The sequence below is a fragment of the Aphelocoma coerulescens genome, chromosome 10, assembly GCF_041296385.1.
Source record: "Aphelocoma coerulescens isolate FSJ_1873_10779 chromosome 10, UR_Acoe_1.0, whole genome shotgun sequence".
NCBI classification, from domain to species: Eukaryota; Metazoa; Chordata; class Aves; order Passeriformes; family Corvidae; genus Aphelocoma; species Aphelocoma coerulescens.
This window is the reverse complement of record NC_091024.1, coordinates 11,135,958-11,161,114: the sequence shown is the minus strand read 5'-3', so window position 1 is coordinate 11,161,114 and position 25,157 is coordinate 11,135,958. Positions and strand designations below refer to the sequence as shown.

The following is a 25,157-nucleotide window of genomic DNA, read 5'->3' as shown; positions in this document are numbered from 1 at the left end:
CTTTGTCTGATGGGATGGGAGAAGAGGAAAGAAGAACCAAAGAAAAAAAACTTGTGGATTGAGACAAAACAAATGTGAATGATTCTCAGGAACAGAGAAAGCCTCAGTGCCGTGCCAGCACTATTCAGCAGTAGCTGAAATGTCAGCATGGTCAGCATTGGTTTGGTCACCAGCCTAAACCACAGCATGACCCAAGCTGAGAGGAGAGTTAACCCCATCCCAGCCAGCCCAGTACAGCCAGCCATGCTGCAGATAATAAAACACTCATCAATATGATCCTCAGGAAATCTCCTTAGGGTTTTTCTTTGTCTTTCCACCTCTTGGTTTCAGTAGTGGCAGGGGAGCACTTTGGAAGCTGGAGTGAACCACTCTTTTCAAATGTTTTTCACTCTGTTCAAAACATTGGGAAGGGCGAGCTGTGCTGGCTGTCTGGGCTGGCTGAGGGTGTGTGGGCCTTGCTCTTGCCACCCTCTGCTCTCACAGCCTTTTATAGCAACAGCCATGGATGCCCTAAATACGGCAGCCTGGGCAAGCAGGAGGAGGCATTTGGCTACCTGGGTCCACTTACTTACAGCTCAGCTACTCCCCATCTCCTCTAGCACAGGAATGAGAGTAGCTGGAAGCATATGGCAGATGGAATTTGGCCCAGAGTATACAGTGCTTTCAGCATCTTCCTGTGCATAATGTGCATTTCTTTTATGTGAACTTTTGGAATGCCTGTCTGTAATTATTCCATCCTTTTAGCAGTGCCTCTGAACAATACCAATGGCATTCACACAGGGAATACCACGTGAGCCTGACATAAGGAATACCATTCCAGGCACATGGTGTGATCCTGTGCAGGGCCAGGAGCTGGAATTCAATGATCCTTGTGGATCCTTTCCAGCTCTGAGCTTCTGTGATTCTATGATTCTGCTAATCTACTTGTGTTTATTGATGTTGGTTTCTCAAATGCTGGGTAATTCCTGGGAGTGGATTTGCTGGGTGGGAATTTAAAGAGATTGTCATTCCCTTTGTTCCCAATTAACTTTGGGTTTTGTGGCATGTATTCCACATCCCACAGTAGGATAAAGATATATTGTTCCATGGATTTTTTGCAACTGCATCCATTTCTGATGGAGACGTGATAGACTATAAAAATAAGGCAATTACTCTGGAGTTTAATGCAAACTGACAGTGCTCTGTTATGGAAGAAGTCTTGAAAATTTGTAGAAAGCAATCACTTATGTTAAAATATAAAATACTTACAACTCTGAAGCATAAATCATTTAGACCAAAATGTAAAAATATTAAGATGCCAAATTGTGCAGAAAATCACTCTGAGACTTTGGAAAAGAAGTAATTTCTTCCTATTGAACCCACAACTTTGCAGCAGGAGCCTGGATATCAGGCTGAGTGCTCCAATTTCCGTCACCTTGGCTGGGAATTGTGGCTGTGCACCATCTCTGAGTGGTATTACCCCACAGTAATAAATGATCTGCAGATTGAGTTCATGGGATCCTGGAATGCTTTGGGTTGGAAGGGACCTTTGAGTTCGTCCCATTTCACCCCTGCCACAGGCAGGGACACCTTCCACTGTCCCAGGGTGCTCCAAGCCCCTTCCAACCTGGCCTTAGACACTTCCACGGCTGGGGTAGCCACAGTTGCTCTGGGCAACCTGTGCCAGGGCCTCACCACCCTCACAGGAAAGAATTCCTTCCCAATATCCCATCTATCCCTGCCCTCTGGCAGTTTGTGTGTTCATATGGAAGCACTAATTCTTTTTGTAGCTTTACAAAGCAAAGCACCTTCCCCAGACATTTGCATGAGTTTCTTCAGTGAAGTGGCTGACAGTGGAGTGAAATTCTCCTTGGGACAAGGGAAACAAAAGAGTGTGGGAGGGCAGAATGGGAAGTAAGAGTGAACTAAAGGTGCGCAGAGGGCACACTGGAAATTTTATGTTTGCAATAGAGTCAGTTGGCAAATCAGTTTTCATTTCAGGTTCCCTAATTGTTCAGAGGGAAAGAAGATGATGTTGGCTGGAAAAGCATCTATTAAACTCAATACTCAGTACAGGGAAGGGGATTAATCAGATGTCAAAAAGGCTAATCAGGGACAGAGCTCTTCTAATCAGCCATGGAGCCTTCCTTTAGAACCTGATGTGTTTGGAACTGTGTCTACAGACATTCCCTTTTCTTCTCTGTGTCAGGATTTCAGCATTCCCCTTCAGATTTTGTGTTGTTGCACTTACTTTCCATTTTAATAGAGGGGTTTTAAGGCTCCCAAGGGAGATTTTTCATGAAACTTCAGTCCATTGCAGGTTTGATCACAAAATGTTTTTGAATCATTTATCTTAAGTTCAGTATTTCTAACATAGGTATTCACTTTTGGAAACCTCACTTTCTCTGATGCAGTAAGTCAAAAGGAACTATTTAATCAATCTATCTAACCCCAAAGCTTTCCTTCTTTTTATCAAGATTTTTCCTTTCTGAATGCTATGATTTGCTTTCATTACTCTGATGTCTAGAAATCCATGTGCAAAACCAGATGGCCTTACTTCAAAAAGCTTACACTGTAAATATGTAAATTGAGTCAAATAAAATATTTTACTGATTAAAATAAAAAACCATGTATGAAACACATTATAAGGAGACTGGTAAAGAAATTGAACCTTTTCAGGTACAGCAGTGCTGTGCACAGGAGCTCTGCTGAAGCAGGTCTCTGGTACAGATCTTGGATCTGATGTCACCACACCTGCATTCATGGGTGTCATGTCCTGAGAAATGTCCAGTTTAAATAGAATTCCTTTTAAAAGCATTACTAAAAGCATCTAAAATTATCTTTTCATCAAATACTGCCAATGCTATGCCATATTTATCTTATAATAACGGGTAGCCCTCTTCAGTAGTTTCTGATAATGTAGGGAAAAGTTTTTGTTTCCAGCTCCCATCATCTGTCTCCAGGCCACAGTGTGAATCCCAGGAACTGGAAAGTACATTTTACTGTGTGTCATTAATAGAAAGTTTCTCTGGACACTAAACATCCAGAAATTGGGCTTGATCCTAAATCAGCTGAACTTCTTCAATCTGGACAGGTGACAGGAAGTTTAAAGAAGTGGCTCGAGATGAGAATCAGCCCCCATCACTACATAAAAAGTTTCCTGTGTTGTCTTTTTTGCAGTTCTTTTCAGAAAGCTGCTGTAAAACACATTGCTGTGATTCCTTTTGAAATGTGAGAAGAGTGAAAGGAGAAAATATTCCATCCCCAGGAATGTTAGTGTAGCTTATACATGAGCATGATCTTCAAATAGAGCATGGTCTGTCCTTGATTTCAGCAGGGTCACCTTCACTTGCATTGCGGGCCTTTATTTGAAATGAAATCTGAAATGTGTTGGCTCTCTGGGGCCCGTGCCTGGCCTCAAGGACAGGTTTGCCTTTAGAAATTTGTCCATATTCATCCTGTTTTGGTGAGAAACAAAGAAAGGATTGTTAGATTGACTTGATAAATTTTGGAATAAGAATGAAGAAAGATTTTGTTTGAAACATCGATAGTTTATTCAATTTTCTACAGGACTAAAAGTTTTCTAGGAGCATCTGTGTAATTTGATTTTATTAAGTGTTGCATTGCCTAGCCAAGACAGCCAGAAGTGTCATACAGTCCAGATGTCTTCATCCATCTATTTTTGATCTTTTAGGAACAACATTTTTGATGCCCCCATCCTCACTAACACACAGCACACCCTCTGTACCTACGAAAATCAATCAGCAGTGGAGTTGTGTCATTTGCTGTCAGAAAATAGAATTTTCTTGGCATGAGACCCACAATTCAGGGCAAGTCAGTAATCAGAGAACTACGGACATGTATCAAGGCTACCAGATTTAAAAATAAATATATCACAGACTGATGGAATTTGTACAGAAAGAAATTCACTCAATGCCCTGAGTGGGTAACCTGTAGCAAAATGTGCAAGTGCTGTGATTTTGAGGTGATTTCCAGAATAAATGTTTCCAATTATGAATGTGTGAGGGTTTTCTTCTGATAATGGCTCATTTTCTTTGACATTTTCCCATGTGCTTCCCATCTCACTGTTTAAATCAAACAGCTCCTCAGCCAGTGCTGGAACCTGTAAATTCCTGGTCTCTTGGAGTGCCGTAGTCACAGGAGTATAGCAGAGGTGGCTGTGGCATGAAGCAAAGCAGTCATAATGTGCTGGCGGAGTTTCTATAGTGAGGCTGAAAATATCCCCCAGCAGTTGAGTTTCACCCAGTTTTGCCACACTTCTCACCTGTCCATCTGTCATTTGTTTCTCACTTTCCTCACCTGCAGGGCACTGCGTGTTCCTCCAGTCTTTCTATGATGGAAATGCTTGTGATTTACCACTTTTAGCTAATTTGCAGCTCTGTACTTCACACCTGGCTGCTCATTTTCCATTCCAGCACAACTCCCAGGAGAGCTCAGTCTGCAGGCAAAGATACCCAGGAGTGGAGAACAGGCATTCCTGCCTCTGTGCTGAGTGTTGTTTGGTACCATCTGCCCTCACAGGTAGTTTGGTAGGCCAGCTTATGCTTTCTCTCCTTCTGGTAGGTTTGGCTGCTGCTCCACAGGCTGGCAGGAAAGCTGGAAGGACAAGGATCTTAGTTAGGTACAAGCTTCTCCTCTATTCCCAACCTGTCAAGAACCTAATTTCCTCAGGCAACAACAAAAAAAATCCCCTGAAGTTCAGAACAGAATGATTGGGGAAAACTTTCACTGGTTTTGGCACTTCTGTCCTCAGAAAACCTGGAGCTTCCTGCAGGCAAATCCTATTTGACTGAATTTGGTTTTGTTGGAGTGAGGTTTCCTAGGTCATGTACAGAGAGAATGAAGGACCATGCCAAGAGTAAATGTTAATATTTCTGCATTGCTTAGAAAAAGACAGTGCTTCTGCTTTTCGAAATTGTGCCATTTAGAGCACAATTTGCAGGCAAATTAAGTTTGTTGGTTGGATGAATCAAGTTCCAGTGGAAAATTAACAAGTGAAAATGTATTTTCTACAAATTGCTGGGAAGAGTTGGTCAATTTACCAAAATGGAAGGAGTAGACTGAGGGCACAGGAGGTGAAAAGCTTTCCAGGGTCATAGATTCTGCTCTGCTGATTCAGGATCTCCCTTAACCTCATTAACGGTTTGAACTAGTGATAATGATTGTTTTGAACCCTGAGTGAGGCAATGGGAAATCATTTACCAGAAAATGTTAAATGCTGAAATTGTCCCACAGAATAATATTGTATTAGAACATTGATCGGCAGAATTGATCTCCATGTAACTCTTCCCCCTCAACATGGCAGAATGCAACGATTATTTCTACTTGAAGCAATGACAGAAAATGCATAAAATCGGTTGCGAGCCTTAAAAGATCAAGAATCATCAATATTTAGCTGATCCCTGATGAATTCTCTCTGGGCTCCAATTCACTTTCTGTGAAGGCAATGGGAAACACTGAGCCTTAAAACTGTGTCTTGGTTTGAAATACAGGTGTCTGCCAAGGAAGGTAGGAGCCTCCCTCGGAATGGAGAACATGACCCCCTTCTCTCCGAATTATTATAACTTTGAAATTAAGGGGCTTTCAGGCAAAGCCATAGGGAAAAGGAATAACAGTTCTTTACCAGTATGTATAACAAGGCAAACAAACAAGGCAGCAGCAACAACCAGAAGCAGAAGCCAGCGCCAGCCTCTCTCGGCCGCGGGCCCTTTCCCCTCGGGTGCAGTTCCGCTCGCAGCCGCCGGGGGCGCTGGCGGCTCCCGGCTGGGCAGGGCAGGTGCGATGGTTCCCCCGCGCCTGCAGGGGGCGCTGTGCCGCGAGCTTTGCTGCGTCTCCCTCACGCGGTAATGGCGGGCGGGCCAGATGGCGAAATGGGCTGCGACAGGAACGTCAGAGCAGCAGCTGGGACCGCAGGGGTGAGCAGACTCTGGAGTAGCAAACAAAATGTATCAGAAACTCTGCAGCTGTACCAGGAGCCGCAGGGCATCCAGGCAGGCAGGGACTGTGGGGCTACAGTGTAGCAAAAGAAAACCATAGAGCAGCGGTGGGAAAATGGCAGGGCTGGGCAGTGGCAGCCTGGCTGCCTCCGAGCACTGCCAGGAGGGGCTCCCTCGGAGGGGCTCGGGGTCCTTTTTCAGTGAGGTCAGGTGTTAATAATGTCCCAGTGCTACGCCCAGCCCCTTCCCCCAGCCCAAAATCTGTGGTATCTCTGCCCTTCCAAAGAAAATAAAACCCAAGTAAGAGTAGCCAGCTGCATCCTTCCCCCACCTTGGCCATTTTTTTGGTCTCTCTTAAGTACTGGTCGTTATTTTCTCTTAGCAACAGATGGGACAGAATTCCACAAGAGAAAGAAACAAACTTTAAAATCCTAACCCCCAACAAACTGGTAAAAGATTTGGGAGTGTGACTCACCTTAGAGAGTCAGGATTTCACCTGAAGGAGGAATTTCTCTCTTTGCCACGGGGTCAAGCCCAGGCTCTGGTGTGTCCTGATCCCTCCAGAGTCCTGGGGCTGAGCAGCAGTCCCTGTGAGGATGTCTCTGACCTTGGCCTGAAGTGTGAGTTAGTCAGGAGCTGTTGGGATCAGACATTGCACAGAGGCTTTGCCTTTCTTGCAGGTTTTGCCTCCTTTGTACACTTAACCCATTCCTGCCTTTGCACCCATTCCATTGTCCAGAGCTGAGCTGTGACTTTATCTCCACACTAAGGGATTAGTGCTGCTCTTACCCAGCCCTGTAACCTGTCCACTTTGCAGGGCAGATGCACTTGAGTGCTCAGAGTCTCTCAGTGCCTTCCCACCATCCCTTTTTGTGCCTTCAACTCCTGCACTTGTTATTAACACAGCCAAAGGTACAACAGAGTTCAGCTTCCTGACCCCAGTCCTGCTCTCTGACATTTGCTGCTATGCGGAGGCTGCTCTGCAGCTCTCACTCAGACATCATTAAGTGGTGAGTGCTATCTCCTATTCCCTCTCTTCACCAGAGCAGATGAAACCAATGGGGCATCAAAATGCCACAAAGAGTCTGTTAAATGTGTGGTTCCCCAGCCTCCCCTTTTGCAGGCTCTAAACTTCCCTGTCACTGTCACTGTCACTATTTTATGGTCAGTGATGCGATGCCATTCCTGTCTCAGAGATGTGCTGCTCCAGCTCAGCTTTTCCTCAGAACCAACCAGACTGGGATTCCAAACTGTGCTCCACCAGTCTTGCATTTCTCAGGGCACACAGAGCAAGTGACAGTCTTGTCCCTACCCTGCCCTTCCCCTGGCACAGTTTACTTCCCTATCCACTCCCTAGAGTAAGGCCTAAAGCAACAGATTGCAACATGGATTAAAGAAGGTTCCTCTGGTGACAGTAAACTGTGAGCGTTCCTCCTGAAGGGCCCTTGGAGTCTGAAACTTTGAGGTCTGGCTGGAATTATTCCAGGACTCCTAAACTAGTCCATGCCACAAGCCTGGGACACTCAAGAATGTGGAAGGCTCTGTGTTCACCTCTTTAGTGATCAGAACCCCAGGCTGGCATTTACCTGCTGATAGAAAGGGTAAAAAACTACCATAGAGTTTATGCTTATTAACAAATCTTCATGTCCCAGCGAAAGGATACAGGGATTTACTGAGCTATTGTCAGTGATGGCACTGACACATGTCAGATTCTGCTCTTGGGAAAAGACAAAATCCTCAAAATGTATCTCCACAGTTCTTTTACTTCAGACATTCACAAGTCATGTCTGGCATGGCCTAATCCCTGAGCTTTGGCCTGATGTCAAGACTGAGGATAACACAACCCGGAACAGATCAATACCTCACTGAGGCAATGGTCAGAGATCCCCATGTCCCAGACAACAAAAAGACCATTGATTCTGTTCTGATGGCATTGATGCAGGGTCTGTAATTCTAAATCTGCAAAAGAAGTGGTGGAATTGCACCTACAGGAAAAAGGAGCTGATCTTGTGACCTGTTGCTGTTATCTGCTCTGCATCAATCTCATCTTTCTTTTGCTCACATTGATCTCCTTTGGCTTGTATTTTTCACTGGTGCTTTCATGGGAAGATGAAAAAGAAGGGTTGCCATGCACTGAAACAATAAATTCCTCAAAGCCTGAGCAGGCTTTGAGATCTCTTCATCTTTGGAAGTTGCTAAACCTTGCATGAAAGTTCTTTCCAAGGTGATAAATTAATGGATGTATCCTGAGTGATGACCACAGAAATAGACATTAAGCAATGCGAAGAGCTATTATCCCACTTCATTGAAACAATTATCCAGGAAACCATCAAATGAGCTTGATTCCTGATGGAAAGTCAGTGGTTTAGAGAGGAAATCATCCATTCCACAAATAAGCAATAATTTAAGAATGAGGAAAACCTACCTGGATGCATTAGCTGTAGTCATCTTTCATCTGCTATCAAATCTCCCTTTCCTGAGCACAGTCAAAGAGAATCCAGCCAAAAGCTGACTACAGGCTTATCTAATGAAGCTGATATTGTAGACTCAGCATAACCTGGACCCAGGCCAGTACATTTAGATGGAAGCACCAGAGAGGCCCTGAGTGAATAGATTCCTAATGGATAGGGAGCAAGAATCTTCTTCATCTGTTTTCATCTACTTTGAACTTGCTGCATTATCTGAAACCACTGGCCATAAGATAACAGCTATTTCACCTGACAAAATCATTCTTTACTCTAAAAGTGGCACGAGGGAATGGAGGAATGTGCTAAAATGGCCCAAATTGTTTCAGGGACACGTATTAAATATTGAAGGGAAACATCACTTTTCTCCGTTAAATTTCTGCTTTGTTTAGTCCAACAACTATCAAGCATGGGGCGAACTGGTTAAATAATCTGGCATTAAAATACCAGCAATATAAAAGAAAAAAATGCAAGTTTACCCTTGGTTCACAGAAAATAAATGAAATTGGTCAGAATTTGGGTGAGATCAGTGTATAGTGAAGAAAAACTGGCAGAGGTAGGACAGAGAAAAGAAGATATTTTGAGGCAATGACCTTGTGTCATGTGCACAGTCCAAATAAACCAGTTCATTCTGTGCAGTTCCAGGCGAGTGCCTGAATTTCTCATTCTCATAGCAGCATCCATATCTCCATTTAGCAATGTTTTCCATTATCATAATGTAGCTACAATTATTTATGCTTTCTGTCACCTCCTGGCTGCTCTATGATCCTGGGCAGGAATCCCACAGAGCCCAGGAAACTTCAGCATGTACGGAATGCTCCGGCATGGCTCTCCAGCATCACACTCTGCCATGAGCAAGCACAGCTCATGGAGCCCGATTTCTGTTCTGCTCTGGGTTCTTCACACTTTATAATTATCCTGCTCTTTGTTTTGGAGATATTTTGCTTGTCTGGCACGGCAAAGTGGGACAATGGCAGATGGAAGTTGCTGGGTTGGTGGCTGTGAACTCCCACGTGTTCCAAGGACCACCACAAATGTTACCACACTCTAGTGCAAGCATAAATTAGGTTGGTTGTGACTCTGTCTTTTGTGAAATAAATGCATAGGTTATATTTTTGGACAAGGTAATGAAACTTTTTCAAGCTAAATCACTTTATACTAGTTCTCCTAGGATCAAACTCTTCCCTAAATGCACTTTGACCTCTGGGAAAGAGGCTGATTGTGGCAGCTCAGTTGATGCCAGCCATCAGTGGATTGATGATATGGTGATGAGCAGGGTGTCACAGTGTGTGTAACAACGAAGTTAAACCCTACAACATCATAATTTGGGTCCATACAGAGGAATGCAGCACCAAGGAAGACAGAGCAATTCTTCATCCCTGCTTTTGTCTGGGATAAACTCCCTGTGGTGCCCCTTAGCTGAAGGAATTCTGCAGTGGAAGTATTCTCCTGTCTGCTCCACTGAGCTCTTCTCCTCATTGCAATATTCTGGCCACTTCATACCTTTGTGGAGAGGAGACACAGACAAACCATTTATCATATCTGAATTCAAATTCTGGACAACAGTTAAAGAATAAGCACTAGTGTTAGAGGAATCCATTTCTCTAACATCCATTCCTCGGTACAGCCATTTCAGGTGTGAAAAGAGCTTAATCTTTAGGTCTATTTCCCTGAGGATTGACCTTATATGTTAAAAAAAGCCCAGTCTGTAATTATAAAGTAAGTGATAAGCATCAAATGGATTGTTACAGAACCCTTTTGTTGCCTTTATTGCATGATAAGGAGCAGTTGCTACGTAACCTTGAATGTGGGCAAATAACTCATGCTAAACACATTGCGACAAAGATGGCATTTTGGCAGGGCTTTGATGTAGGTCATTTTATTACCAGGCTGAATCAAACTACAAACTGATGTCAAACTCATGCCAAGAATGCTAATAATACACTGATCAATGGGGTGCTGGATTGCTCAAGTGAAGTGGTCGAGGGAAAATGCAGACATAAAAAGTCTGGAATTCCAAAGGTTGAAGTGCTTGGGCTATTATATTGGGAGGAATTATATTCCTTGCATTAGGACAAGTTTTCTTTACTCCAGGGGCCTTTAGCTGAGTGGTGAACAGGACAGTGTCAGAAAGTATATACTTATCTTTATTTTTCTTGACCTTTATGTGCAAGTAATTTTTATAGTTCCATTAACTAGTAAGATCATTTGCAAACCACTGTACAAAGTGTATTATGAAGAATGCCTTGGGGACCATTGTATCCTATAATGTTGAATGTTAATAGAATGAAAAATTAATTTAAACTCTAAAGACTTGAGCAAGGCAAGACTTCCCTTTTATAGGAGAAATTCAAAATTTTATTTGCTACGGTAAAACTTTAGAGCTGTACCCTAATATGACCTTTATAAGCCTGATTTGAATCAGTCAGTGCAGGAGTCTGATTGTTTGCCACTTAATATAAAATTACTTCTATCAAAGCTTCTCTGTTTAAAAATGGGGGTTTTCTGTGACCCCCACATATGGGATTAGTCACTAGTGAGCTCTGAGCTCACAGCTACTTGTTTAGCAATTAATCAACCAGAGACGAGAGAACCCACAGTTCCAAGAAGCATCTTCACCTTACTTCTTATTAAACATTGTCATCTTCAGCGATGTGGGACTTCAGAACACCTGAAAACAAGGATACAGTTCTTCATAATGTATTTTTTATTATTTTTCATGTGACTGAGTGCTTTAGAATGAGGAATTCTCTCTTGAGTCTTGCTGCTAAGTCTCACATGGCACTCTTCCCGTGGGAATGCAGCTAGACAAGTGATTAAGGAAACTTTATTGCTTAATTAGTTACTATGATGTCGTATTTATGTTAACATAGTTAAGGTGTGATAAATTTGTGTGGAAATCAACTAAATTTAGACCAGTAATGTGCAGGAGTTTTGTTATTTGGAAGAGTAAAGAACTAGTCCCCCATCAGCCTTCTTGCTCACAACGTTTGCCTTGAGCTGAGAACATGGCCCAGTTAAAATGTGTAAAAAATGCTACACATTTTGCATGTTAGAGTGATTTATTGTTGTAAATGTCCAGACAGGCAACAGCAAAATCTCAGTTTTGACTTCCGCATCTCTTACAAAACTAGGATGTCACATCAATGAGAAATGTACTCTCAGCTAAAGCTGTGCAGGGCACAATTCCCAAGGTATCTCTATGCCAGCATATCCTACCTCTTTTAGCACACTGTAGTTTGAATAAGAACTTCTAGGTTTGTGACTGTTCTATATGTGGCCTTCTCCTTGTTCTGGATAACCAGCCATTTTCAAATGACTGCATGAAGGTGTATATGTTTTTATTGGAAAATCCTGTTTATCTAATATTCTCTCCTGAATTTCAGCCTACAGTGGTGAAGCAGGATGCCTCACTTGTCTCCAGAAAGCGTAACTCAAGTAAAATAAATGCACAAAAGATTAGGACAATTAGTGACTAGAGATTAGCTATGAATATTTCATGCCCACTGCAATACTGTCTAAACACAAGATATGGAGTAAGAATAAATTGCATTTTTGACATGCAGCAAACGTAGAAAGGAAATGATTAATTTAGAAAGATCTTGCAGTCATTTTAACGAGGCAACGTTCTAATCACTGATCACGTGGGATCTGCTGGATAAAGAGCAGGAAAGTTTGTCCCACAGGATTATTCTAAGTTCACCTGCATTTTGAAGTTGGATTTAAATGTTTTGTGAACAGCTCAGTGGGTTTGTTCTGAAATGACCCAGCCACAGAATAGGCAGAAAAATGTTTCCATAAGCTTTGATGGCAGCCTGAGTGTGGGTCCAAGGTGTGATCCAGTCTGGGAGTCCAACCAGAATGTCAGTTGTAGCAGGAATCATTCAAAGCTACAGGGCAGTGGTGGTGAACTTTTGGCCCAGGAGGTATCTGGGAACTGAAAGGTTTCCAGCTTTCATTTCACCTGCAGGTCAGGGAAGCTTCCAGAAAGTTTGCTGGCTGATTTCAAAGGAATTGGGTAGTTCAGCCTCATTTTCGGTACAGCAACCCAAAGCTATTTCCCAAATCAGCTTTGCTGGCCTTGGTTTAGACAGGAAGGAATTAACTTTGTCTTGGGATAAGTCTTTTGTAGTCCAGCTTCAGCCAGTTTTTGGTAAAGTAAGCTCAAATACCCACATTTTCCATCTGATATAAAACCACGGGATATACAGCCATAGGTTATGTATGATCTAAATAATGTATATTATAGATATGTATACAGTGACTTCATTGCCACTGCATCATATTTATTGATAGCTCATACACGTTGGTCTGGATGGAAATTATGTGTTCCAACTTAACCATCCAGTTTGAATCTTTGACACACAGAGTTTTTGGCAGTGTCCTAAGTGGTAAAATGGACACAAGGCAGTAAGCAGTAAAGTTCAGCCTTTAAAGCGGTTATTCAGTGCTCTCCAAGTTCTTTAGTATGTGATGGGCACACACTGGAAACTGTCAGACACTGAAACAGCACAGGAGAAGAGAATCCTAAAAACTATGAGCTGTTCCTCAGCCAACCAGTTTGTCTTGGTTTGAACTTGAGGATATTGAATTTCCCATAATCCACCAGTGAGGACTGTAGTTATGGAAAACTGGCTGACCTTGAAAAGACACGACTGCACTTACAGCCACTGCATCATGGAGTAAAATTATTTATTTTCCTAGGGCTGTTTTTTACAAATCTGTTTTGGATCTTAATACACTTTCAAGACTGAGCTCCATTTTGTCTTATGAGCAGTTGCAATTTGAGTTCAATATAAGAAGCTGCTGTTCTGTAATATAATAATAATAAATGTCAGTTTGGTAAAAACTTTATTACCAAGCAAAACTGCTAACCAAAGGAATTTCTGGTGTCTGAGTTTTTCATTACAGAGCTGAAGTGACAAATGAGTTTATCGCTGTCAAGAGACCTATATTTTATTTTGGTCACTTAGCAATAATTAAATCTTGCAAGTAATTATTTTTTTGTGTGTTTACTTTGTTTAATATTTTTAAACAAAATATTGCTCTCTAAGGCATTGTTTAGGGTATGATTAGCAACCACTTAATATGTTTACGATGCTGTGTGTTGTTTCCTCTTAACAGCACTGTGCACAGAGGAGTGTGTGCATGGAAGATGTGTCTCTCCTGACACGTGTCACTGTGAACCAGGCTGGGGAGGGACTGATTGCTCAAGTGGTGAGTAAAGATTACCAAAATAGGATAAAAATCTATGTTGCTATTAAAAACCAGGCCTTGTAAAGCAGTGACCTTAGAACTTGGATGCTTTGAATGGAAAAATGAATGTTGTCTGCTGGTTATTTTGTAAGAATTCATGTCATTGCGGGGGTTGAAACAAAATGACCTTTAAGGTGTCCCTTCCAACCCAAACCATTCTGTGGTTCCATGAATATGTGAGCATACCCTTTCCTAGGATAATGACATTGGACTTTCTGGGTTGTGTTTTGCAAAGAAATGTGAAATGCAGTGGAGGATGCTGTTAATGCTTTTGGTACTGTTATTAGGATACCAGTACGGATAATAGAGCTCTATGAAGATTTTTTCCTCCCTCAAATCTTTGATACAGCACATTCTTCATGAAATACTCTTTGGAGTATTGGAGTTGTTTGGAAAGCACCCTCTCCGGATAGAGTTCATGTCCTGTTCAAGCCAGTGGGAGTTTTGCCATTGACTTTTCAGGCAACCCAGATTCTCTCCTCTGACTTACAATCCATTCCTTAAATCCATATCACCAAAGTTAGGGAAATGGGAGTTGGGAGTTCTGCACCTTTTGCTAGGGAATTAATCCACACTTGAGGCTTTCAATTCTTTCAGTTGGCAAAGCTGTGTTTGTTAAACTCTCTTAATTGGGAACAGTGAGTTTAAGTGGTTGGTTCATGCTGGAATGGAACAGGCAGCACAAACATCCAAGTGTGATGTAACACAGGCCTGAGACATTATTGGCATAACAGGAATAAGCTTGTTAAATGAAGGCTATTTGTGCACCAGGCAAGTAAATAAAGCTGCATGGGGAGAGATGCTGTGAAATGAAACTGAATGGACATTTCATTTTGTGTTGGCTTCCTCCCTTTCTCCCATATTGATTGAGATCTTAAGAAAGAAGCATCGTTACCAGGCAAGAAGGTAGCAGAGAAGGGATCTATAGAGGGAGGTGTTAGAAGGGAATGGGAGGTAAATGTGCCTGAGGGTGAAGGGAAAGGGAAGTAATTGTGCCTGAGGGTGAACACAACCAGAGGCTGAAGGCATCGGGGCAGATTCCTGGACAAGTTCCTGGGGTTTTGTCTGCAGCTCTGCTGAATGTCCCCCTGCAGAAAAGGGAAGAGGGATGGAGCAGGGAGGAAGGACTTTAATCCAGAGGGGATGTGGATGCTCTGACCCAGGGAGTGTTCAAGGCCAGGTTGGATGGGACCCTGAGTAACCTGGTTGTGGGGGTGGCATCCCTGCCCATGGCGGGGGTTGGAATGAGATAATCTGTAAGGTCCCTTCCAACCCAAACCATTCTGGGATTATATGATTCCAAGGATGGAAACAAAGAAAATACTATGGGGTTTGAAGTAACATTTTGGGATTACCTAGAATGTAGTCAAGGGAAAAACTGGGCAGCATAACATATTGAATATCTATCTTTAACAATATTTTAAAAAAGAAAAATAATACCATAAATTGTGAGGTATTGTATAGATTCTCAGGGACTCGTTTTATCTTTTGATTATTCTTAGTACTAGATTTAGTTTAACCTAACAGTGAGTATGCATGCAGTGCATGTGCACTAACAGAAGTTAAAAATAATAATAATAAAAAAGACTATGCCAATAAGGACATGAAGATATAGATTATACATTTATACACGTGCACACACAGAGTAACAAGCACTTCATTCTGTGTAAAAATGGCCAGGAAAGGATAAGATGTCAAAGTACAGAATGGTCTTGTGGACTAAAACTACCCAGTGACTCTTATTAAATTGCTCTAATCTTGCAAGTGGAGATAAAAGAAAAAGAAGGTTTTTCCTATATTGAATATTTAGCTTTTTAAAGTAATTAGGAATATTAAAGCACTGACAATGATTGAGATAGAAACATTATTCATAACTTTTATTTCCGCACTGGGCAAGGATCCAGTATATTTCATTTATGAGGTTTCAGCGGTGGAAAGAGAAGCGTTAGCCAATTCCTAAATTAAATATGCCCTGTTAACTTTTATAAATGATAGCCCAGGATTAGCTTCAAAACTTAAGCTTTCATTTTATTAATATAATTAGTGTGTTTGCTGGCCTATAGTGCCCACTGTCTTTCATCCCACTTGTTATATGCTGGGTAACACATGTTCCTGTCCCAAGGTCTGATCCCACAAGCTCTGCCCAGTGGAATGCTCGTAGGAGGGAAAGTTAGTTTTACTGCACCTGAGAGCTGCTGACCTTTGTGCTTGACACTAGAATTTTTGGTGACTGGACTCTTCATTGTTAGGAGACTTTGTTTAAATCCAAAGGTTTAAATGAAAATATCTTGGCTGAATACAGCATATTGTTACTCTCAATATTTCTAAGAAAGAGAAGCTGGAAGCTTTGCCTAACTGAGGTTAACCAGGTATTTCAGATTCATGATTCACTGTTATCCAGTCATAATGTGGAAAACAATTTTCACTTCTACTGGAATACTGTGTCACCTGTACCTACTTTCTTCCTGTTCCTTCATGGCTATTGGGTACCCAATGAAGGTCACGCATTTGCAGTGACAAAGGCTGTTTGGGGTGTTTGTGCAGGGCTGTTCTCTGGAGAAACCAAGGCTGGTGGCTGAATGGTGCCATCCCAAACCTGTGGGGCTTGAGAACTTCCCAATGCATTCCTCAGGATCAGGGATTTTATGCAGTCACAGGCATATTGCTTTTCATGTTGGCTGTTGGAAGCGCTTTCGCTGGGAGAGGGATCGCCAGCCAAAACACTCCCTTTAAATTTAGCAAATCTCCCAGGAGCTGGAATGGTTTCCTGAATGATGTCTCCTGAAAGCACTGCTGAGAAGTGGAACCTCCCTGACACTGGGGGTCGTGTGTTATCATTTACTTGGGGAAGATCTAAGACACTCACTCTTTCTGAGATACAATTTCAACACCCTGCAGACACAGCCATTATAGCTTTCTAAAAGTTATTTCTAACTTTCACTTGATTTGATGGGTGAAATTCAACCATAAGCAGAGCTCCAGCACAAGGTCCAAGTGTCACTTCAGAACCAGAAGTGAGATCCAAATGTTTTGCTTTTTTGATGTGTCTTTGCCTGGAGAGGGTCTGAATTCTGACACTGAGCCCCAATTTCCTATGGAGAGGCAAAGTTTTGGTGTAAAATGCAGTTCCCCAGCGTTACCATTCTCCCTTGGCTAAAATATTCTCAATTAAATGTTTTGAATAGTTACAGCTACAGCCTGTAGTCATGCAAACAATTTAATCATCTTGCTCAGACTTGGTTTCATGCTTTCCTAGAACCCAGCCTGTAAGACAACAGTTACAAAACTTGCTTTTCAGTGTAGCTTTCCAGTGACTGAGCATGGTACATGTTAGAGTTCATCTGTTGTCAAGGTTAAAATAACTTCAGATGAATTGCTAAACAATTATAAAAAACCCCAGTGCCATATTCAGCTCTGCATGTCTCTGTACCTGTGTTTTACTGCATGCTGTTGTACATCTGTCCATGCCCAGAGGCCTAGCCTTGATTTCATGCTATAAAGCTGCAATATATTAAGGCTTGATTACCATAACAATAAAAAGAGAAGTAATGAGGTATTAACTAAAGAAGCTCTTGAATAAAATGTTTTCAGCATTTTAATGATGCTAAAAATTAAAAGGAAAATAATTTTAAAAAAACACTGCATACCTTTCCCTTCCCTTTTAACTTGTTTTATTAAATCATGCCTGTTTTGTCCGTGCAATCTGGACTGCTGGTTTTTTAAATACAAAGCAAGGTTGCAAATGCTCTGTGTGAACTTACCTGCTCACCTGTTCAATTATTTCAAAGCAATTAGCTTCAAACGGTATGATATACTGGCTTGAAGTTCTGGGGGGTATATAATTGCCTGTTGGTGGTTACCTGGCCTCTTCTGGGTCTTGCTAACAGCCATCTGTATTTGCAAGCCCTTTAGGCCCCCATCCAGCAAAGAATTTAAGCTTATCCTTACACAAGTAGGACTTTTCATCTGCTTTAAGTATTTAGGTGGTTGTTGAGTTTGTTTTGAAGAAACATCTAAAAAGACTTCAGTGAAATCTATACAAAGCTCTCATTGAAATCATCTGTGAGGAATAAGGTGGTCTGTGAGGCCTGTGAGGAATAAGGTGGTCTTTCTTTCAGGATGTTAATCAGGTAATTTTATTGAAGATCATTTTGACTCTGATCAACATTATTTATTGTGAGGAACACCAAAGAAATCTTTCTGGTTACTAGGGGATTCTCAAAACAGGAGTCAACAGGTAGGAAAAAGTAAGTTCAGGGCAAGAACCCCGAGTTAAAGCAAAAATCTTCCAAAATTGTGTGTGCCAGATTGAGAAATTTCCAAGTAAACAAAACACAGAGGTTGTAGTGAAAAAATAAAGTGGTTTTCAAAGTGTTTGATTTGTAATTAGTTTTGAGAGAAAATACAGTATTTGCCCAAAGTGTAATTAAAGACATGTTGGCGTAATAATGCCAAACCATCTTTCTTGCTCTGTCACCTGGGGGAGAGTGATTGTAGTGCTGCTGTCTGGCATAGCCTGATCCATGATGTATACATATGGATAGCATAGTTTTCCTTGGAAAGGATGTTTTGTACAAGCTGCCATTAGGAACAAGAACCTATTTCATCTTTATCTCTTTGTCAAAAATAGCCAAGGTCATAACAACAAGCAGTTGTAACATCACAGCAAGACCACTTTTAAGGGTATAGCCCTGGAGCAGCTGGAGTGCCTCAGTCCTGTGACTCGTGATGAATGGGAACAGCAGATCCTGTGCTAAATCTGAACGGGGTTGTTTGACAAGTCATGGAAAGCAACAGCAGAACTCTCAAGAGAAAAATGAAGTGTAAATTTAAAGTGAGGCTGTGGTGGTTTTCAGGCTTGATTTTAGCATTCATGTTCTCCAACTGCTTTGAACTATTTCTGAAGAGGAAATGAAGTTCAAAGGAAAGATCCCTGGTTCATGAATTCAGGCTCAAACGAAATTCATGTGGGAGGCTGATCTGCCAGAATCATTAGCTGATTTTTCATCCTCAGATTTTTAGGATAGAATTGACCAGGAAACCACCAGAGTCCACCAAAGAGGGGCAGAAGTGCAGGACCTCAGCTCTTCTAAGCTGTTAGTGGGCTACTGCTTAGATCCAGAGCCTGTCCTTGAGGGACACTGTCCATGGCTCTTGTTGGGGAATTTGTCTGTGAGGGGTTTGTACCTCAGTGCCTGTTGTATCCAAGTGCCAGATGAGGTCACAGAACCAGGTACAATGTTCCGGTTTCTACCACAGCCCAAGTATTTTGTTTGCCATTCCAGCTGCTGGGTTTAGAGGCAGTTTCTAAAGATCTGTTTGAAAAATTAAACTTCAGTTGCAATCCAGTCTTAATTATAGCTGAAATGGGAGTTCATATCCATAGCATGTGGACTTCAAAGTTTTAACACACTTTTCATTTAAGCCAAGCTCAAATTATGGCTTAATTTTGATGTGATATGCAGACTCAGTGACAACTGCATCATGCAAAGAGATGCAAATGTATAAAATCAAACTCCAGTGAGGCTCATACAAGGATCTTTCCATAGCAATTACAGAGTCGAATTGATTTCTGTCTCTCAGTTCTAACAATTTGCTCTTCCTTAAACTTAAAAAAACACCCATCTCCCTTCAATCACTGCTGAAGTGGTGTAATCAGGTAAACAGCTTGTGTTTAATTTTTGCCTCTGCTGGATGTTGGGCCCACGCACTGGGGCTCAGGCCCCAGGTTTCATGTGTTCCCAGGCTCTGTGGCAGCAGCTCTTCCTGGGCCCAGCCCACGCAGGACAGCCTGTGACAGGGAATGAGATGTAAACACAAGCTGCTGTGAAGTGCCGTTGGTGGCACAGCAGCATGTCCTGCGTGTATTTTTACACAGATAATTTGGCTGCATTAAACCAGGCTAATCCATCACTTTTCATTCGGTGGGGATATTTTGTCTATTGCCGAAGCTGTTGGTATCTGCCCAGTTGTTTGTGGCAGTTTCTCCCCACTTTGTGAGGGATGTGCATCCTCTCAGCTTCCATGAATTAACCACTTGGGAGGTGCTGCAAGCTTATGGAAAGGTACTGGAGTTATATGAGCCTGGGCTTCTCTCACAGTTACAGGGCTGAGCAAAGGGCAAGGGTTGATTCTGGAAAAGGAAAAGTAGATCCAAGATTTACTCTGGGAACGAACTGCTTTCTGTACTTCTGTGTGATTCATTGGTGAATAGATCAGCTGCCAGTTGTTCCAAGTCTTGTACTAGAGTGAAAAATAGAAATTCAGCACCCTGTGTCCTTTTACTTTTCACCTTCATCTTCCCTGTCAGAGTCTGGGAGAGTTCTTCCTTCCCTGAATCAGCTGGTTGTGTCTAAAGCCAAGGTAGTGACAGATCATTTCCCCAGCACTCCCAGCCCTCCTCTGAGACTCCCTCTTTTGGATGATTTGAAGAGTCAATTGAGCTGACCTAACTGTCTATTCCAGTCCCTGGAGTTCTGTCTTCCAGCTAGTGCCTTGCTCTCAAGGCTTGATCCAGCCTTGTACTTCATACATATGAATAGTCCTTTTAAAGTCAATAAGGAACAATCTTAACTTCTTTAAGTTAGATAAATGCTTAAGCCATTACCAGAATGGGAACTTGTGAGATGAGGTAGAAGTCAGGTAGGTGAGGATCTCTTTTACAGGGACCAAGAGTTACTGAGTATCATCCAGGATGAGCAAGGGCACAAACATTGCTCAGGTCTCACAGCTGACAAATGGGATGTGAGCAAGATGGAAATTCTGTGTTCCATGGAAGAAAACTGCACTTATTTATGCTGGGTATCTCTGGAAAATCACTCTGAATCCAACACTGAATTCCTGCTGAAAACCAAAAAGGGAAGCTGTGAGCAAATCTTCTTCTGTAAAGCCTTACTGATTGCCTGTCAGTAGGGCAGTATGTCAGGGACTGGTGCTTCCAAAAGGGAGTGAGAAAAGGCATTTAGGTTTTGGAGCAGAATGCTGGGTGTGAAGCTTTGGGAGCAGGCAGGGTTATCCAGGGAAGTTCTGTCCCAGAGCATCCCACAGTGTTGCTGAGCTGTTTGTAACAGAGCAACAGTGGAGCCCTCCCAAAGCACAGCCCCTCTGAACCTGGGGCACAACTGAACTCTGTGGATGCTCTCTGATCTGGGAAATGTCTTGATGATTGACTCAAACTTTGAATTTTCAGGATAACTTTCAATAAATGAAACCATGGTTACAAGCACTGAATGGGCTAAACGCATTCCCGTGCAGGTTTGTGCGGTTATGCAAGAGGGAATTTGGCTCCCATACATCTTTCCTTGGCTGCCAAACTGGCGAGAGCAGAGCAGACTTCGCAGAGAGGCAGCGTATGTGTGACGAGTTGTTAATTTTATTAATTTGACTGAGGCTTTTCTCACTTTAGACAGAGTAATAGCTATAAAAGAAAGAACCTACTAAAATATCCTCTTTAATGAACTGAATTGCTAATACCGAATTTCATTGCTGGAGCATCTTACAATAATGTGGCTTTAAATGTGCACTACACAAATGAACAGACTTTAGATCAATTTAAAAGTACCATTGGTATAATTTTATGGCCTGGTCACTAAGAGCTGTCACTTGGGGAAAAGAGCAAAATTTCCTTTCACAAAGCATAGGCAAAAATCTCAGCTGTGGACACCCACTCAAAAGTATTCTTGGGGTTTTTGCTTGCTAAAAAACACACACAAAAAAGTGCAGTGGTCCCTGGGAAAGCTTCTAAATCACTTTTCCCTTTGTTAGATGTGGCAAGGTATTTCAGGGCATGCTTGGAGAGGGCAGAGCTCCGCTCACTGTCCAACACTAAGGTATTGGAAAATCCCCCAGGAGCTTTTTCAGGCACCTGAACCTGGAGGAGCCTCACGCCTCTTCTGACTTTTTCTGGGTTATGAATTACTGTACCCAAAGACAAGTGCTACAGCTGGGAAAGGCCCTACTGCTCCATCCAGTGCTCTTACAATTTTTCAAAAGCTGCTTTTCTTTCTAGTTAAAATACTATTTTCTGGGTAGTCTTTAAGAGTTGAAATCAAAAAGGGAAACCAAAGGTTTCATTCAAAAGTTAGACTTGAAATTTACCTCGGGCCTCCAGCAGCTAAAATTTGCTAGAAAATGGCAGATATTCATCACCCAGTGTTAGACACCAGCCTGCCTGTGTGTGGATACCCGAGAGTGGAGGCACAGCCAGTAAATCATTCCAAGAGCACCAGGGAGTGTGCCCAGGCATGGGAGGCAGGCACATAAACACACAGCTTTCCATGGTACTGAGGGTTTCTTTGTTTAGGCTTAAATTTTAGGGTCTCCATACAAAGATACTAAAATCCTTTATTTCAGGAAACAGTGGCTTGGTGTATTTTAGCTGCTCTTTGGCTGCTGCACTGAACAGTCCCCATCGTCCATGTCCCCTCCCACTGACCTGGTGTTCAACGTGGGCAGTGTCTGCTCCAAGGGAAAGTGTTACATGCTGAGATTTGTCCTCAGGCGTCACCCTAATTTTGTGTGAACTTAACTCAGCCTCCACAGGGCGGGGAGTCCTCATTTCTCCTTGATTTCCGTGGGAGTTGAGTATATTTGTCGTCTGGATTGACTGGGCCCATGTTGGAGCTGAAAAGGGATGGCTGTGGTGCGGTAGGAAGAGCTCAGCCACCAGTTAATAGCTGTGCTAAAGAGGAGGGAGGCTCTGATGTACAGCTGGCCTTGGTGTCTTGGGTGGGTTGCATTTAAAATACAGCCTGGAGGCAGCTTTGCTAACTTTAGAGATGTGTGATGATCAGAGCTGCAGGAGACTACGCAGAAGTGATGCAACACGACAGTTTAAAGTGAGAGAGTGATAGCGCTGAGCTCCTCCATTGCCTAATGGGGACGTGGCAGCAGAATGGATCATTCTGCTATTTATTGGTTTTAAAGCTCTTTCCATGTCAATAAAATATTTTGTTGGAATAAGAGACCTCCTTTGGAGCAAAAGTTAGAGATGTACCTGCCATTGCACAGGTGACGCTTGTTGGAATTTCTCTTTAGCCTTAAAATCACTTGCATTTCTAGTAGCTTCTCCATGCAGGAGCAGGCCATGGTGATCTTAAATCACTCTGCATAAAATGGGAAAGTTTCAGGGAGTCTTCGTTGTTTTACCCAGTATTTGTGCTATTGTGAGTTTGATAGTAAGATTCTAAAGTGAAATATTTTCTGAAGTTTTTCTGAAAAATCCTGTTCTCCTAAATTACACTCACAAAAATTCCTCTTAGGCCCGTCAAATAGTACTCTGATACTTATTTTTAATCCTTACAAAACCCTGAAAAAGTGTTTGCCATAGGAGCAGATATCTTGTGTCCCCAATGAAATGAGTGTTTGTTGACAGCTTGTCTGCCTTGGTGTTGTGGAGAGAAATAATGAGATAGCAGAGGACTTTAACAAGTGCAAGTGTGCCTGTATTCCAGGGCTGCCAGATCAGAGCCCTCGCAGGCCGCTCGCAGGTGAGCGTTTTGTTCTTGCCGCTAATCAAGCTCGGGCAGGGAGTGGAGCAGGCCCACAGCCCTCCAGAAGGAAAACCACGGAAAATGAGGGAATGTGTCGTGACCTAAGGAAATAAATGAGCAGATGGTGCACCAGCATCATACCTGACACTCCAGAGGAGGTGGTTGTAGCATAACTACCGACTGCAAACAGAGTTGTGAACAGATCCCAAAGCCAAGAAAAGCAGGGGGAAGGTGATATGCATGGATGCATGGAATACAAAAGCAGAGCGAAATAGAGACTGAGACATGACAGAGAAGGAATTCAGGGGAAAAGTTGGAAAAATAAGCAAGGTGAGACAACAGTCAGAAGCAGGTGGGGATAGAAAAGGAGGTCAGTGTACAGATAACTGACTTGAGACAATACATAGCTGAATTTGGATATTTTACAAATGAACACTGTGATGCATGTGAGGTACCTACAATTTCAGCCTTGTGAGCAGACAGTTACTGGCTGATTCTACTGAGGAGAAATTACAGATTTTGTCAAAATAAGAAAGTGAAGTGGAAGGGGAGAGAATAGAATGGTGATGGGAGATGCCACAGACAGGTTAATGAGGGTGAAGATTTTTCTGGTTCCAGCTGGAATAGAGTTCTTTTTCTTCCTAGTTGCTGATCCAGTTCTGTGGTTTGGATTTAGGATGAGAATAATATTGATCACACACTGATGTTTAGTTGTTGCTCAGAAGTGCTCACCCTAAGTCAAGGACTTTCCATTTTTCCCTGCTCTGCCAGGGAGGAGCTGCACAAGAAACCAGGAGGGACCACAGCCAGGACAGCTGACCTGAACTGGGCAACAATATATTCCATACCATGGAATATTGTGCTCAGTGAATAAATTAGAAGGCACCAATTGCTGCCTGGGGACAGACTGGGCATCTGTCAGTGGGTGGTGAGCCAGTGTGTTGTGCAACAATTATCTTTTTTTGGCTTTATTCCTCTCTTTCTTCTTCCTCTTCCTCTTTTTCTTCTTTTTATATTATTATTATTACTGTTCTTATCTCATCCAGTGGGTTTTACCCTTTTCCTATTCTCCTCCCCATCCCACTGGTGAGCAGAGTGAGCATCTCTGTGGGACTTAGCTGCCATCTGGGCTTAAACCAGGACAAGAATCTGAACCAGGTGATACCCAGACAGAAAAAGGATTTAGAGATGAAGTGCTCACGTTTAAGTGGCATTTGTCTTTTTTTGGTGCTGGCAAAGAAATGCTGAAGTGTTTATGAAGGGATGTAAACGTGTGTTCTACAGCACTATGGCTTCAATAAACACTATGTAATGTTTAAATACAATGTATTGAAGTGGGATGCTGGAAGTTATAGTGCATTCAACTGCCAAAAATGCCTTTTCTTGGGCTGGAAGGATCATGCAAGCAAAGGAAGTGCAGTTTTCAATAGTCAGGGTTTATTTTGTTACTGACAAAAGTGGAGGTGAAATGCCAGGAGTTTTGCACATTAGGGAAAATTTATACAGTCAAAAGTTCACTTGTATTTCTGTACACACAGAAATACTTTATACCTTTAGTCTTGACCCTTCCTTACACCATTTGATTGCCTTAAATGTGTGGTATATAACAAGCACATCTCCCAGTCATTTCCTTACAGCTCCAAAAGACCTGATTCAGTGCAGAGAAACTGCAGGATTTTATTTATTAAACATGCCTGTGTTAGCCCAGCAGAATATCTGGATATTTGGGAGTGAAAATGAGAGCTCTAAAGACCTCAATCTTGTCCAAGAAAGCCCAGTGAAGGCCATTTGTCAGGGAAGCTGGGAAGAGACCCAAGTGTCACAGATATGGGTGTCACTGTCTGTAATGACAAGAACTCATGAAATATGATCAGTGACCTAAAGGATGAGTAAAGTCAGAGAATAACAATGCACAATGAGTTTCTGGGTTGTGGACTGAAATCAAAAGGGACGTACTGCTAAACAGAGACTTCTGATCAAAGAACTACAGGGAAGAAAGGTGGAAAAGG

At 42.3% G+C, this 25,157-nt stretch overlaps 1 protein-coding gene across 1 annotated transcript in view; it reads left to right on the top strand.

Moving 5' to 3' along the window:
- The window catches only part of MEGF11 (multiple EGF like domains 11), a 236,009-nt gene that overhangs the window by 55,002 nt on the left and 155,850 nt on the right, over positions 1 to 25,157 (top strand). The window contains exon 6 of the mRNA XM_069026190.1: positions 13,526 to 13,618. Within this exon, the coding sequence (XP_068882291.1) occupies positions 13,526 to 13,618 (93 nt within the window). The remainder of the gene's footprint in view (positions 1 to 13,525; positions 13,619 to 25,157) is intronic.